Source organism: Chiloscyllium plagiosum, chromosome 22 (genome assembly GCF_004010195.1).
Source record: "Chiloscyllium plagiosum isolate BGI_BamShark_2017 chromosome 22, ASM401019v2, whole genome shotgun sequence".
Classification (NCBI taxonomy): Eukaryota; Metazoa; Chordata; class Chondrichthyes; order Orectolobiformes; family Hemiscylliidae; genus Chiloscyllium; species Chiloscyllium plagiosum.
Genome location: NC_057731.1, coordinates 46,237,277 through 46,253,169, shown reverse-complemented (window position 1 = coordinate 46,253,169; position 15,893 = coordinate 46,237,277). Strand labels below are relative to the sequence as shown.

Here is a 15,893-nt window from a genome sequence, read left to right as displayed (position 1 = left end):
GGTGGCCTCACTAGTATGTCCCACTTATTGGAGGGATCCCACTTTTCCTTTCAGTGGTCCCTGGAGGGTTTCTTATATTTAGGCATTTTTATTACCTCAGTATTTGGTCAGTTGTATAAGGCTAACTTTGTGCATTTACTGGAAAGGTTAAGGAAGGACCTCCAGCGATGGGGAGACCTTCCAATTTCCTGGCTAGGTAGAATAGCACTAATTAAAATGAATGTCCTGCCCCCTCTCCTATACCCTATGAGAATGCTTCCGGTGATGCTGCCGAGGACGGCTCTACGTAAATTATATGGCTGGCTGGGTTCCTTTATCTGGAATCATAGACGGATTCCAACCGGGGTTATCAGATGCCACTTTTAAACTCTGGAGATCCAGGGGTATCTCATGTCTCGGGGATTTATTTAAAGATGGGGTCCTGATGTCTTTCGGACAGCTGCGTCAGAAATTCGGATTACCCAATGGAGACCTCTTTCGATACTTCCAAATTCGAGATTATATACAGAAGAAGACTACATTATTAGATAGTCTTTATAAATCAGATAGAGAATGTAGAGTGCTATGGCCAATGGGGGTATCTTCCGTCAGTACTATTTATCATTTACTACATGATGAAGTATCGGGAGATATGGACAATCTGTTTAAAACATGGGATCAGGATTTGGGACTAGAAATCTCTATAGAAACATGGAATGATATTTGGGAAAACGCTAGAAGAATTACTATCTGTAACAGAACCCAGGCTATCCAGCTGAAGATACTTCATAGGGCCCATATAGCACCGGATCGATTGACAAAATTTAAGGCAGGAGCATCTCCAATGTGTCCCAAATGTAAGATAGAGGTGGGCACTCTTGTACATTGCCTATGGACCTGTCATAAGATCCATAGATATTGGACTAAAGTAGCAAGTGCTCTGACAGAAATCTTAGGAACGGAAATTAGAGTGGACCTTGTATCTCTCCTTTTGGGCTTTTCGAACTTACCTTCCCTGGACATGTACGGGAAGAGATTATTTTCTATTCTCTCTTTCTGTGCAAGGAAAAATATTTTGGTAAACTGGGTGGCTGAGGGCCCCTCTGGACTTTCAAATTGGCACAGATTAATTATGGAATGTATTCACCTTGACTTCCTTACAAATGTGGTGTACCAATAGACCAAATTATTCCATAAAATATGGCAGCCCTTCTTGAATTACACAAATACAGATATTTCGACCATCCTAACAAGGGCTTTTATTTAATTGAGATAGCGAACCTGGCTGGTCCGGGGCCCCTTGGGAGAGGAATCCCGCACGAATGCGGGTTTTGTTACGATTTGATGTTAATACATTCCGAGCATGTATCTCACTACCCAATTTCTGTGTTATCCGTTGTTTTTTTTTCCTCTTATTTGAATAATGTAAGAGACTTAATTAGTTGTAGGTTAGATTAGTAGTTAGTTGAGTTTTGTTTTTTTTCTCGGTATTTTTTTTGTTAAATTTTGGTTATTATTTATTTAAGATTTAATTGTATATCAATGTTTATACTTGGGGTTTTTTTTATTTTGGAAACTTGTAAAAATGTTAAATGTTCAATAAAAATATCTAAAAAAATGGTTACTGTGTACCTCAATGTTTAACTAATATTAACATGTAATTAGTGTTTGTATAATGTGGACATAGTGATAATATGTCTTTTGATGAATAATGAAAATGACTTTTGAAGATACACTTCCATTCTTCTTTAGGGGAATATGTGGTGTAACCTGTGAGACTTCTTTTTTATCATTTATTGTACGTTTGGGTTTCTTGTTTTTGAGGTAGTAACCAGTGAGTTTTTTTGTGTCTGAAGTTAATGGTTACCAAGTAAGTATTTCTCAGAAGTAGCTTTGGTGATTTTATATTAGTCAGTTGAGGCCAGACTTTAGAATTAATAGGTTCATACATTTATTTTTTTAGATTACTTACAGTGTGGAAACAGGCCCATCGGCCCAACAAGTCCACACCGACCCGCAGAAGCGAAACCCACCCATACCCCTACATTTACCCCCTACCTAACACTATGGGCAATTTAGCATGGCCATCTTTGGACTGTGGGAGGAAACCGGAGCACCCGGAGGAAACCCACGCAGACACGGGGAGAACGTGCAAACTCCACACAGTCAGTCGCCTGAGGCGGGAATTGAACCCGGGTCTCTGGCGCTGTGAGGCAGCAGTGCTAACCACTGTGCCACCGTGCCGCCCACATTTATCACGTGTTTAAAAATCTTGGCATTGTATTATAATTAGATGGTTTGATTTACTCTATTTAATCTTTATTTATTTTGTTAATTAACTTTTGTTTTATCGTTAAAGCAAAACCTGCAACATTGACTGCTGATTTTTCAGCAAGAGACCGTTTTATCAAAACCAAAGTAAATCAAAATATGGTCTTTCAAGCCATTTTCTGTTTGGGATTGACTTGTCTGGTAATAACATCTGCTTGGAGCTTAACACAAGTCATTTCATAGTCATGATTTCCATCAAAAATGAGATACTAAATTGAAAAACGTGCCAAATGACTGAACATTTAATCAAAGAGATGGGTTTTAAGAGCATCTTAAAGAGGGAAGAGGGAGATTTGGAGGGAGAGGGTTATTTCAAATGATTGCAACAAAGTGTCAATTTTTTTATCCTGAGCTCGCTGTGGAGATTCAACGGCTGTATATAAATTTGTTTGATCAGTGACCTTGGTTTTCTGAATTAGCAAATATCCACCAATGAGACAAATGTCCTTTAAACACCCAGGCCAACATTTCGAAATAGGGCAAACACAAGGAGTTTTGTGCTTAATTTGTCTGGACATGTTGAAGTTTGTGAAGGCTTGGGTCCTGCTGATGGCACACGAGATGTAGTTTGAACACCTTTCCTCTTCCAGTGAAATGTAGGAAACAAGGTGTGAATGTACAGCTAATTTCCGAATCATACGTTAATTTTTATTTTCCAGCTGGCTTATTTTTCTTTACAGTTGACTTCATTATTGTTGATTCCTTCCATCTAATAGCAATTTACACTATTCAGGGCTTGAGATGATGGGCACCCAGACCAGATCACTGGTATGTGCATGTCAAGGAAACTTCCTGCACCTCTTCATCTGTTTCTCTCTCTCTCTCTCTCCCATATTCCGCATGAAAGGGAACTAGATCCTACATTTTACCTCAAGTCAAATGTTAATTTGTTGAGACGTTGATTATGAATTGGTTTACAAGGCAGAAAGTGTAATGTCCAATGTTCCAACTTTGCCATGGTTTTAAAGTCCAATTGAAAGTGCAGGCAGATTACAACAGAGAAATTGACAAAAGAAAAAGATAATGTTTTCTAATAATTAACCTCATATCGTTGATTCAGCCACAGCTGGCATAGATTTTGTTTGAAAAGAATCAATCTAAAGTGAGATGGACCTACAAAACCCATCCTTAGCTCCTTCAAAGTAATGGTTTGCGCCATTTTGTCGCTGGGCTGTGGGAGACAAACAGAAAGGTAATCATTCCTTCCGCCCCATGTAATGAAACCACCCTCTCGAAAACAAAATAGTAAATTATATAAAATGAAGAGGCTGCAATTAAATATTAACAGAGGTGGCTTCGGTCTTGTTAGACTCTGCTCACTATACCGTGTGCAACAGCCCTCAGGCAGGAGATCTGCTCCCGTTGTTTCCACATTGCCCCCTCCCACTCTGCTTTCGTTTTTTTGCCGACTCACGGTTTACCTTGCAGTTATTTTTGGTGTCAAGTCATTTTATTGGAGAGGGCTGCTGTGAAGTATTCATTCTGAGCACGCCACCCAGAGAGAGCAGGCCATGTCATCAGCGCTGGATGAATACTGTGGTTCCACCTTTTGGGTAAGTGACTCCACTTGGTGTTTCCCTTCAATGTCAATCCCTGGCTTTAGTCAGGGTTTACATTGATTTACTTATTTGAAAAAAAATGTATTTCCATTGAGCCTTTCACTAATCCAGCAACTATCTCAGAACATTTCGTGTTCCAGCCAATGAAGGATTCATGTTGTCACAGTTTTGATGTGGGAACCCCAGCAGCCAATTTGCTCACAGCAAGCTCCTTCAAACAACAACGTGCAATGACCAGATTATTTGTACTAGTGATGTGGGTTGAATAGTCACATGGAGAGACTTCCCCATGCTCTTTCCCCCATCTAACTATGAGGTCAGATAGGATCTCACTTTAATATTTCATGCAAGGTGGTATCTTCAACAATGCCATGATCCCTCGGTACTGTGGTACTCAATACTGGGTTCACCAAATTGGACACAGGGGGTAGAGGGGAGGTGATGGACCATTAATCCAGAGACCCAGGTAAGGTCCCAGGAACCCAGGTTCGAATCCCAGCACAGCAGATGGTGGAATTTGAATTCAATAAAAATCTGGAATTCAGAGTCTAATGATGACCACGTGACTCCAGACCCACAGCAATGTGGGTGACTCGTGACTGCCCTCTGGGCAATTAGGGATGGGTAATAAATGCTGCCTAGCCAGTGATGCCCTCATCCCGTGAATGAATAAAAACAAATAATATGCAATGGTTTTCCCTTCCTCAGGGGTTGTTGAATAAATCAGTAGTTGTATTGGGGGTACACAGGTGAGGCCCCGATAAACTGAGTGGCCATCTCACACCCTTCACTTCATGTGTTCGGTCAGAAAGGTTTAACAACCAAAATATTTCCAGCATTTTCTGGTTCTTGTTTTCTGGACTAGACTTTGCCTCTCCTTTACTTCTCAACAATGGCCTTGTGGTATTATCACTGGACTGTTAATCCAGAGACCCAGATAATGTTCTGGAGACCCAGGTTCAAATCCTGCCACAGCAGATGGTGCAAATATGGGGCAGCATTGTGGCTCAGTGGTTAGCACTGCTGCCTCACAGCGCGAGGGACCAGAGTTCGATTCCAGCCTCCGGTAACTGTCTGTGTGGAGTTTGCACATTCTCCCCGTGTCTGCGTGGGTTTCCTCCCACAGTCCAAAGATGTGTAGGTTAGGTGAATTGGCCATGCTAAATTGCCCATAGTGTTAGGTGCATTAGTTCGGGATAAATATAGGGAATGGGTCCGGATGGGTTACTCTTCGGAGGGTTGGTGTGGACTTGCTGGACCGAAGGGCCTGTTTCCACACTGTAGGGAATCTAATCATCTAATCTAACAATAAACTCCTTCATAATCATATGCCCACACCGGGAAAGGGAATGGATGGAGAAAGGTCCACATTGGTGTCGAGTGTACTTGGACAGTGAGTTTGCTGGAATGAATGACTATTCCTTGTTGATTTATTTTGTTCACTACATCTTTAGGAAAATGAAACCAAACAGATTTTTGTATTTTTTGTCTCTCTGGGCCCATGAAAATTACAAGCCGGGAAGACATCACTCCAGCTATTTCAATCTCTGTTTGTGTTGATTCTGCCTCTGGGTTGATAGTCCAATCATTTTGCTTTCTAGGTCCATTAATTCCCCTTTTCCTTCGTCAGCTTGTTAAGTCTGAGTGCCTTTGTTGACACAGATTCTGCCTGGATATGTCACACAATGTGATTCCATGGTCAGGCGACTCTATCTGTGCCAAGATATTTCTGCTGTCCTCAGTCCCACTGCGGTTAAACCTGTATCGATGCCCCTACTTCTAGATCCATTCATCACTGGGGGCAATCTTATTCTGTTCACCCTAACCCTACATTGGATCTTCTGAAAAGCCTTTGCTCATCAAAATGATTTTGAATTTGCTCCTTGGAGAGAGTGCTGCACTGTCAGAGGTGCTGCCTTTCAGGTGAGAACCTATGGCTTTTACTATGCTGTTGGTGGCTGCCCCAAAATTGTTACAGTGCAGAAGGAGACCATTTGGCCCGTCATGCCTGCATTCTATCCTCTAGAGCCAATCTCCTGCCTTTTCCACATACTCCTGCAAGCCATTTCTATCCAAATAATCATCCAATGCCCCCTCTTGAATGCCTCCATGGAACCAGCCTCCCCCACAAATGAATCTGGTAATGCTATGCCATAATCCGTAGAGTTCTCTCCAGTCTCCTGTTTCATGAATATATCTGTCAGATATGGAACATCACAGGAACAGGCTAACCGTTCAATAGCTAAGACCTAATTTTGTGCGAATTAGCTGCTGCACTTCCCCACCGCACAGCCCAGTGATTCCCATCGAAAGGGTGATTAGTTGTCATGCACTTTGAGATGGTGAAAGGTGTGACAGAGATGATCTCCAGCCTGCTCTCCAGTTGACTGGGAAGCTGGAGGAGGATTGAAGGTGGCTCTTTAACATTTGGTTTAGTCTTTCGACTTTCCTTCCTCTCCCAATGGTGAATTGTTGAGTCCCACTCAACCCTGTGCATGGAGACCTCTCTCAAAGTGATAACTCCACATCATAAGGGGCCATGTCTTTCTTGATGTACCTCTAAACAGCTGAGTCCTTCATGACTGAATAAAAGATAATTCCTCTCAAGATGTCGTTTCTGACTGATGTTCGAAATCAGCTCCCTGAAGGCATATGTTAAGAAAGGGTTGCTCTTTGAGGAAAGAACATCTAATAACAGGAAGAGAATTAAACCATTTAATATCTGAAATCATCCAATATTTTTGCTAGCCAAGGGTATGAAAACATATGAGGCTAAGGCAGATGGATGGAGTTCAGATACAGATGAACCATGAACTCATTGAACAACATAATGTATTCAAGGTGCAGAATGGTCTCGTCCTGTTCCTAACTGAGCAATCGAAGGAATATGACTTTTTCTCAAGGGAAACAGACTTAGATTAGATTAGATGAGATTCCCTACAGTGTGAAAACAGGCCCTTCGGCCCAACAAGTCCACACTGACCCTCCGAAGAGCAACCCACCCCCTCTGACTAATGCATCTAACACTATGGGCAATTTAACACGGACAATTCACCTGATCTGCACATCTTTGTGACTGTGGGAGGAAACCCACACAAACCCAGGAAGAATGTGCAAACTCCACACAGACAGTCGACTGATGCTGGAACTGAACCGGGGACATTGGTGCTATGAAGCAGCAGTGCTAACCACTGAGCCACCATGCCGCCTCAACTTACAATTTTATTACCTTTCCCTATAACTTAGATTGTTAAAGTCCTGTCGTTGACTTCCTTCAGCAACCTCTTGATGAGATGATTATCCTTGGATTATTAGTAAATTGTTTGAATAAACTACTGGCTTTGTCCTCCTATTATCCCCAATGTGTTAGGCCTGGTCCATGTATTGAACTTTCAGCACTTTCTTGTAAACCCCAAGATCGTCTAAGAATTGATCCTCTGTCCAAACAGTCCCTTGAGCCTGTTCCACTGTTCAGGTGGATCATCTCTGATTTGTACTTTAACTCCATTTGCTCCTTGCCCAAGTAAAATCTATTAATCTCACCTGAACACACTGAAAGATCTCAAAGTACTTCTCATGAGGATATGTGTTTTGATGTTATACAGAAAAATGCAGCAGCTACATTCCCTGGTAACATCCCATAAATAGCAATGAGGTGAATCCCAGTTTCATAGCTGAGGTGGGAATGTTACCAGTATTCAGGAGAAATTTGAGGCTATTTTTGCGATACTGATATGGGCTCTTCAACACCCACCAGATAAAGAAGACAAGACCATTTAGTAAAACACAATTTCCTCCATCCTCAGTATCCAAGGGCCCAAACGTATCTTCCAGGTTTACCTGCACTTCACACAATCTAGTCTACTGTGTTCGCTGCTCACAATGTGGTCTCCTCTACATTAGGGAAACGAAGCATACATTGGGTGACCTGTTTGCAGAACATCTACATTCTGCCTGTAAAAAAGACCCTGAGCTTCTAGTGGCCTGCCACATGAACACCCCACCCTGTTCCCTGGCCAACATCCCTGTCTCAGACTTGCTGCAGTGCTCCAGCGAAGCTCAGCGTAAGCTGGAAGAAAAGCACCTCATTTTCCACTTGGGGACCCTGCAGCCCCCACACTCAATATTGGGTTCAATAGCTTCAAGGCTTCAGCTCTTCCATTTTTCTAACCCCACCCCCACACACCAGGGGATGTTATCACACATTCTGGATCAGTAGTGCTGGAAGAGCACAGCAATTCAGGCAGCATAAGCTCCTCGGATGCTGCCTGAATTGCTGTGCTCTTCCAGCACCACTGATCCAGAATCTGGTTTCCAGCATCTGCAGTCATTGTTTTTACCTCGTTGATGTTATCACACAGTCTGCTATCACACACAACCCATTGTTAGCCACAAATAGTCCCCATTAATAGCTATTCACCCTCCTAGCCAGATCGTTATCCCTCCTTTGTCCAAATGTTCTTCTCTACCTTCGGTCTCCATCCCTACCTGTCATTTACTCTCTACCCCCTCCCCCAACCCTCTCTTCTGCCTTTAAACCAACTTTTTCCGAGCTACCATCAATTCTGAGGAAAGGTCACCTGACCCGAAAGGTTAACTCTGATTTATTTCCACAAATGCTGCCAGACATGCTGAGCTTTTCCAGCAATTTCTGTTTTTGTTTCCTATGTAATGTGATGTTCCATCAGTACCACAGTGTAATACCAGTCTGGGTTATGGCTCAGATCTTGTGATGTACGGAACCATTGAATGTTATGGTACAGAAGCAGTCCATCTTTGGTAGAGCTAGCAAGCACGATGGACTCTCACCACCAAACCAAAAAAACTCTCACCACCAAACCAAAAAAAACCTCCCACCACCAAACCAAAAAAAAGCAGACACCTCCTCCTACTGCCCCCTTGACCATGACCCCACCTCCCACCACCAAACCAAAAAAAAGCAGACACATTTTAGCCTACTTGGCACATTTTCCTCATTCCTGAAGAAGGGCTCATGCCCGAAACATCAATTCCCCTGCTTCTTGGATGCTGCCTGACCTTTTCCAGCAACACATTTTCAGCTTTGGTAGAGCTGCCTAGTTGATCCCAGTCTCCTCCCCATTTCTCCAATAAAACAATTCATTCTTCCTCAAGTCTGTACCTAATTTCCTTCTGAAAGTTACTCTTGGATCTGCTTTCACTACCTTTTCACTCAGTGCATTCTGAACCTCAACGGCATTCTGAGTTATAAATAACTCTCATCTCTCTGAATCTCTCTCGTTCTTTCCCAGTTGTCTTGAAATCTGTATGTTTTGTTTATCAAACGTTAAAACATCTCCTTTATCATTGTCAAAATCCTTGATTATTTTGAATGCCTCCATCAGATGTACCTTCTCTATTAATCCAAGGGAGCATTAATGTTGCAATGAGTTTCTGACCTGAACCTGTTGCATTGACAGAGATCACTGGTGAGGTCACAGTGATATCATTTAAGTTCAAATCTAAATGTGTCATTGACTTGCATTATTAACTGTACTGCTCCAATATACACATTTAACAGTCAAGGTGTATCTTTGATAGCCCGCCAGAGTCGTTAGCGTTTGGTGGAGTTAATGCTCAGTCCATGAGTCATTCAGATTGACACTGTCAATAGACACTAACTGGTCATTAACCTTGTGAATTAGATTAGCAAATGAGGGACTATTTCATTTTATCATGGTGAGTAATAGTGACATCATTAGAGCAAACTTCACTTAGAAATTGTAGGTAAAGGTATCTTAAGATCAAGCATGGGTAGGTGGGTAGGTAGGTGGGTGGCTGACTTCCTGCTGTCCTGCCAATTGAGGCCTGTCAAGTGGCCAGTTGCCACTGCCCTACAGTTAACCCCAACAGCAATGTATCACATAGAGAGTGACTCTGCTTGGGATTAACTTGTGGGCTGTGAGGATGGGTATGGTGATGGCTGCTTGTTGTCAGGTGCCTGACCAAGGGACCAAAGCCGGGAAGGTGGAAGCCTGCTGAGAGACACTCCTTTGTCCTTATTGTCTTCATCCTTCAGCTTGCTGTGATCTACCCCCTCCAATACCACCACCTCTGTCTGTGGTTCCATTGATACTCTGAGGCCTTGGGCAGATGTTGTACTGGCAGCGGCCACCATCTCCCCAATGGCGCTGTTGTCCAATGATGCTGCCAGCCTCTGATTGAAAGGGGGTTCTCAGTTGGAGGGACTTCTTGCCCCGGGGTCCTTGATCCCAGGAAAGGCCTGCCGCTGCCCTGTCAATTGCCTGAATTGAATGTGATGTGGTGCAGGCCCCTTCAGTGCCTCACAAGCTGATGGCCGAAACCCCATCACCTCCAGCCAAAGAGCAAACAGTTGGAGCTCTCTTCCACCAGTGGCAGTTAATGAGATATCAGCTTTTACAGTTAAATCTGAGGTTCATAGATTTTCATTAGCCAAAGATATGAAGGGATTTGGAGCGAAGAGATAGTGCTCAGGAGCCCCCACAATCTCATTACGTGGAGGAACAGGTTGAAAGACTTAAGGCCTCCTCCTTAGAAATGATTCTAAGCTCTTAGGGTGGGCTGATGGAGGCCTTCAGGTTAATGAAAGGGTCTGATAGGAAAGATGTGCAGATAAACGATTCCGATAAGATCAGAACTGGAGGCATAAATCCAAATGGCGAATAAATCCAACAGGGTATTTAAGGAAAGCCTCTTTACAGAGACCAGTGAGAATGTGAAACCAGTTGGAGCAGGTGGGGGAAATGGCATTGATCCATTTAGAACCAATCTGGAGAAACGCAAGGAGGGGGCATTAAAGAATTAAACCGTTGGGTGAAAGGGCAAGATAAAGAGGCCTTGAGTTGAGCTGTGGAGCTGAATGGCCTGGTCACAAAACTGTAGACTCAATATTATCACCTACTCTACTGTAAGAATCCTCGTATGGAGGGATTGTCTAATAAGCAAAGGCTAAACAGTTTGGGACTCTACTCACTGGAGTTTAGAAGAATGTGGTGTGATCTCATTGAAACATATGGGATTCTTAAGGGTTTTGACACAGTAAATACTGAGAGGATGTTTCCCCTCACGGGAGAATCCAGGACCAGAGGGGCATAGTCTCAGAACAAAGAGGTGCCAATTTAAGATTGAGATGAGGAAAAACTTCTTCTCTCAGAGGGTTGTGAGATTTTGGAAGTCCTTACCACAGGGACCCGTGGGGCAGAGTCAAAGAATCCCTACATTGCAGAAGCTGGCCATTTGGCCCATCAAGTCCACACCGGCCCCCCCCAAAAAGCATTCCACCCAAACCCACCTCATCATCCTGCATTTTCCTTGGTCGATCCATCTAACATGCACATCGTTTTGACTGTGGGAGGAAACTGGAGCACTCGGAGGAAACCCACGCAGACACGGGGAGAATGTGCAAACTCAACACAGTCACCCGAGGCTGGAATCAAACCCAGATCTCTGAGGCAGCAGTGCTAACCACTGAGCCACTGTGCCGCCCCTAGTGTAATTTAAGGTTGAAATAGATTCTTGATCAGTTTGGGGTATCAAGGGTTACAAGGAAAGGGCAGGAAAGTGGGCATGCGGAATGTCGGATCAGCCGTGATCCTATTGGATGGAAGAGCAGCTTCGATGGGCCAAATGGCCTACTCCTGTTCCTGTTTCTTATGGTCTTATAATGGCATGATTCTGAGGTGATGTGTCTTCTCTTTCAGAATGATTCGTACTTGGACAGACCAGATCCTGACTTGCCAGTCTGCTTGGAGCAGACTGTCCTGGTGTGGATTCCTCTGGGATTTTTCTGGGTCTGTGCACCATGGCAACTCCCACCTTTATTCAATTCCAAACAGAGAGGGGTCAGAAATTCCAAACTCTACCTAGTAAAGCAGGTAACCTCACTTCATCTCTCACTCACCCTCTGTCTCACTCACAATAAAAGTCATTTTAAAATGTCAGTTATAGGTTTAAACAATAGATTTGGTGAAATAATCTTGTACCACAAGCAATACCCAGAAAACTATGTTGTTTTATGAATATTTGTACCCTCCTACACCCCAAATTAACTAAATGCACAAAAGAAAAGCAAAAAAATTGTTAGAAATAAACAGCAACTCTGGGTGCATCTGTGGAACAGAAAAACAAAGTTATAGTTTCAAGTCTGTGATCTTTCATAGAACTGATAGAGATTACACAGATTGGGCACAAGGGCAGAGACAGGAAACAGGGATATAGGAGGGAAGAGGCAAAGTCTTTTCCCTGGGGTTGGGGAGTCCAGAACTTGGGATATCTGGTCGGCATGGACGGGTTGGACCGAAGGGACTGTTTCCATGCTGTATATCTCTATGACTCTATGACTCTAGAGGGCATAGGTTTAGGGTGAGAGGGGAAAGATATAAAAGAGACCTACGGGGCAACTTTTTCACACAGAAGGTGGTACGTGTATGGAATGAGCTGCCAAAGGAAGTGGTGGAGTCTGGTACAACTGCAACATTTAAGAGGCATTTGGATGGGTATATGAATAGGAAGCCTTTGGAGGGATATGGGCCGGGTGCTGGCAGGTGGGACTAGATTGGGTTGGGATATCTGGTCGGCATGGATGGGTTGGACCGAAGGGTCTGTTTCCATGCTGTACCTCTCTATGATGATAGGACTCTAGATAAAATGGAAAAATAGGCTAATGGGAGAAAACGGAGTAGGTAATGGGGACAGTAAAGAAACAAAAGATAGGTCTGGCGGGTGTGCTGAGGAATATCAGAAGGGCAGAGTGGGAGTGAATCATGGCAACTTGAAAAATAGGTGAAGATGCCATGGTTCAGAAATCTCATGGTGAAAAATGTCACACTCACTGTTGTGTGCACATGATACACCCTCACTCTAACACTCAACAGTCACTGTAACCCATCACTGTAACACTGGGCAGTCACTATAACACTGGGCTGTCACTGTAACCCTCACTGTAACACTGGGCAGTCACTGTAACCCCTCACTGTAACACTGGACAGTCAATTTAACCCCTCACTGCACCACTGGACAGTCACTATAATACTGGACAGTCACTGTAACCCCTCACTGTAACACTGGACAGTCAATTTAACCCCTCACTGCACCACTGGACAGTCACTATAATACTGGGCAGTCACTGTAACACTGGACAGTCACTGTAACCCCTCACTGTAACACTGGGCAGTCACTGTAACCCTCACTGCAACACTGAACAGTCACTGTAACCCTCACTGTAACACTGGACAGTCACTGTAACCCCTCACTGTAACACTGGACAGTCACTGTAACATGGAGAAAGTGAGGACTGCAGATGCTGGAGATCAGAGCTGAAAAATGTGTTGCTGGAAAAGTGCAGCAGGTCAGGCAGCATCCAAGGAGTAGGAGAATCGACATTTCGGACATAGGCCCTTTTTCAGGAGGGCTTATGTCCGAAACATCGATTCTCCTGCACCTTGGATGCTGCCTGACCTGCTGCACTTTTCCAGCAACACATTTTTCAGTCACTGTAACACTCACTGTAACACTGCACAGTCCTCTAACCCCTCACTGTAACACTGGGTAGTCACTGTAACGCTGGGCAGTCACTGTAACCCTCACTGTAACACTGGGCAGTCATTGTAAACCCTCTCTGTAACACTGGACAGTCATTGTAACCCTTCACTGTAACGCTGGGCAGTCACTGTAACCCTCACTGTAACCCTCACTGTAACACTAGGCAGTCATTGTAAACCCTCTCTGTAACACTGGACAGTCATTGTAACCCTTCACTGTAACACTGGGCAGTCACTGTAACCCCTCTCTGTAACACTGGGCAGTCACTGTAACCACTCACTGTAACACTGGACAGTCAATGTAACCCCTCTCTGTAACACTGGGCAGTCACTGTAACCCCTCTCTGTAACACTGGGCAGTCACTGTAACCCCTCTCTGTGACACTGGGCAGTCACTGTAACCCCTCTCTGTAACACTGGGCAGTCACTGTAACCACTCACTGTAACACTGGACAGTCAATGTAACCCCTCTCTGTAACACTGGGCAGTCACTGTAACCCCTCTCTGTAACACTGGGCAGTCACTGTAACCACTCACTGTAACACTGGATAGTCACTGTAACCCCTCTCTGTAACACTGGGCAGTCACTGTAACCACTCTCTGTAACACTGGACAGTCACTGTAACCCCACACTGTATCATTGGGCAGTCACTGTAACCACTCTCTGTAACACCACACAGTCACTCTAACCCCTCACTGTAACACTGTGCAGTCACTCTAACCCCTCACTGTAACACAGTGCAGTCACTGTAACCCCTCTCTGTAACACTGGGCCGTCACTGTAATCCCACACTGTAACACTGGACAGTCACTGTAACCTTCACTGTAACACCGCACAGTCAGACTAACCCCTCGCTGTAACACTGGGCAGTCACTGTAACCCCTGTCTGTAACACTGCGCAGTCACTGTAACCCCTGTCTGTAACACTAGACAGTCACTGTAACCCCTCACTGTGACACTGGGCAGTCACTGTAACCCCTCTCTGTAACACTGGACAGTCACTGTAACACTGGACAGTCACTGTAACCCTCACTGTAACACTGGGCAGTCACTGTAACACCTCATTGTGACACTGGACAGTCACTGTAACCCCTCTCTGTGACACTGGGCAGTCACTGTAACCCCTCGCTGTAACTCTGGACAGTCACTGTAAAACTGGACAGTCACTGTAACCCCTCTCTGTAACATTGGACAGTCACTGTAACCCCTCTCTGTAACACTGGACAGTCACTGTAAAACTGGACAGTCACTGTAACCCCTGTCTGTAACACTGGTCACTCACTGTAACCCTCACTGTAAAACTGGACAGTCACTGTAACCCCTCACTGTAACATGGAGCAGTCACTGTAACTCTGACAGTCACTGTAACCCCTCACTGTAACATGGAGCAGTCACTATAACCCCTCACTGTAACATGGAGCAGTCACTGTAACCCCTCACTGTAACATGGAGCAGTCACTGTAACCCCTCACTGTAAAACTGGACAGTCACTGTAACCCTCACTGTAACATGGAGCAGTCACTCTTCATCATGGGATAAAATAGCAGCAGGCATCAGGATTTAATGCATTGATTTAAAATTCAGCACTTCATTCTACATACATCTCCAAGCATCAACAAAACTCACTTGATATTGGATGGCGCTCAGGTTAATTATGGATTAAAGCTCCCACTACTTCTTTAAGACTGACCTTAAAGCTCCCTGGTTACTGTCCCCATCAAACACTCCCAGGACAGGTATAGCACAGGGTTAGATACCGAGTAAAGCTCCATCTATATTGTCCACATCAAAAACTCCCAGGGAAGGTACAGCATGGGGTTAGATACAGAGTAAAACTGCACCTACCCTGTCCCCAGAACACACTGCATGGGATTTCTGCACCGTCTCCTTGAAGCACTTGAAAGAATGTTCACTAAACTAGGCACCGTAATTCCTAAACTGCCTCTGGTACTAGATGTGGCCAAGCCTCAGTGTCTTCACACCAGGACAAGGGGCTGGAGGGGGGTAAGTCACTGTAGCACCTGGCTCTGCAGCTCTCCACAACTGAGAGCAGAGATGTTTATATTTAAATGTTTCGTGAATGTGTTCTTGACTCCTCCAATAGGCCCTGGCTTGCTCGCTGCTGCTGACCTCCGCCATCGGGTTGATTATCACATTGTTGGAAGACTACAGTGACTACAGAGACCCCACACCTGAGACGCTGAATCCTCTGGTTCTGTATGTGAACCCTTCCATTTACACAGCAACTTGGGTAAGAAGCATCTGGTGTTACATGTAATGTGTCTCAAAGACAGGAACAGCACCGACAGCTCCTCTTAAGGATACATCACAACTGGGTTTTATCGCAAATTGGAAAATCCCGCCGCTGTGAATCCTCAGTAATCTGCTGGAATTTCAGGCTGGATTATCAACTCTAGTCATAGAGTCATAGAGATGTCAGCATGGAAACACACCCTTTGGTCCACCAGTCCATGCTGCCCAGAT

The 15,893-nt window shown here is 44.3% G+C and overlaps 1 protein-coding gene across 3 annotated transcripts in view; it reads left to right on the top strand.

Annotated features, from left to right (window-relative positions):
* Positions 1 to 3,638: 3,638 nt before the first annotated feature.
* Positions 3,639 to 15,893, top strand: part of abcc2 (ATP-binding cassette, sub-family C (CFTR/MRP), member 2) — a 71,098-nt gene continuing 58,843 nt past the window's right edge. Inside the window, exons 1-3 of one of the 3 annotated variants that reach the window (XM_043712958.1) lie at positions 3,639 to 3,863; positions 11,570 to 11,743; positions 15,514 to 15,660. In XM_043712958.1, the coding sequence (XP_043568893.1) occupies positions 3,822 to 3,863; positions 11,570 to 11,743; positions 15,514 to 15,660 (363 nt within the window). In that variant the 5' untranslated portion in view covers positions 3,639 to 3,821. The remainder of the gene's footprint in view (positions 3,864 to 11,569; positions 11,744 to 15,513; positions 15,661 to 15,893) is intronic. The other 2 variants (XM_043712957.1, XM_043712956.1) reach the window with 2 other exon arrangements.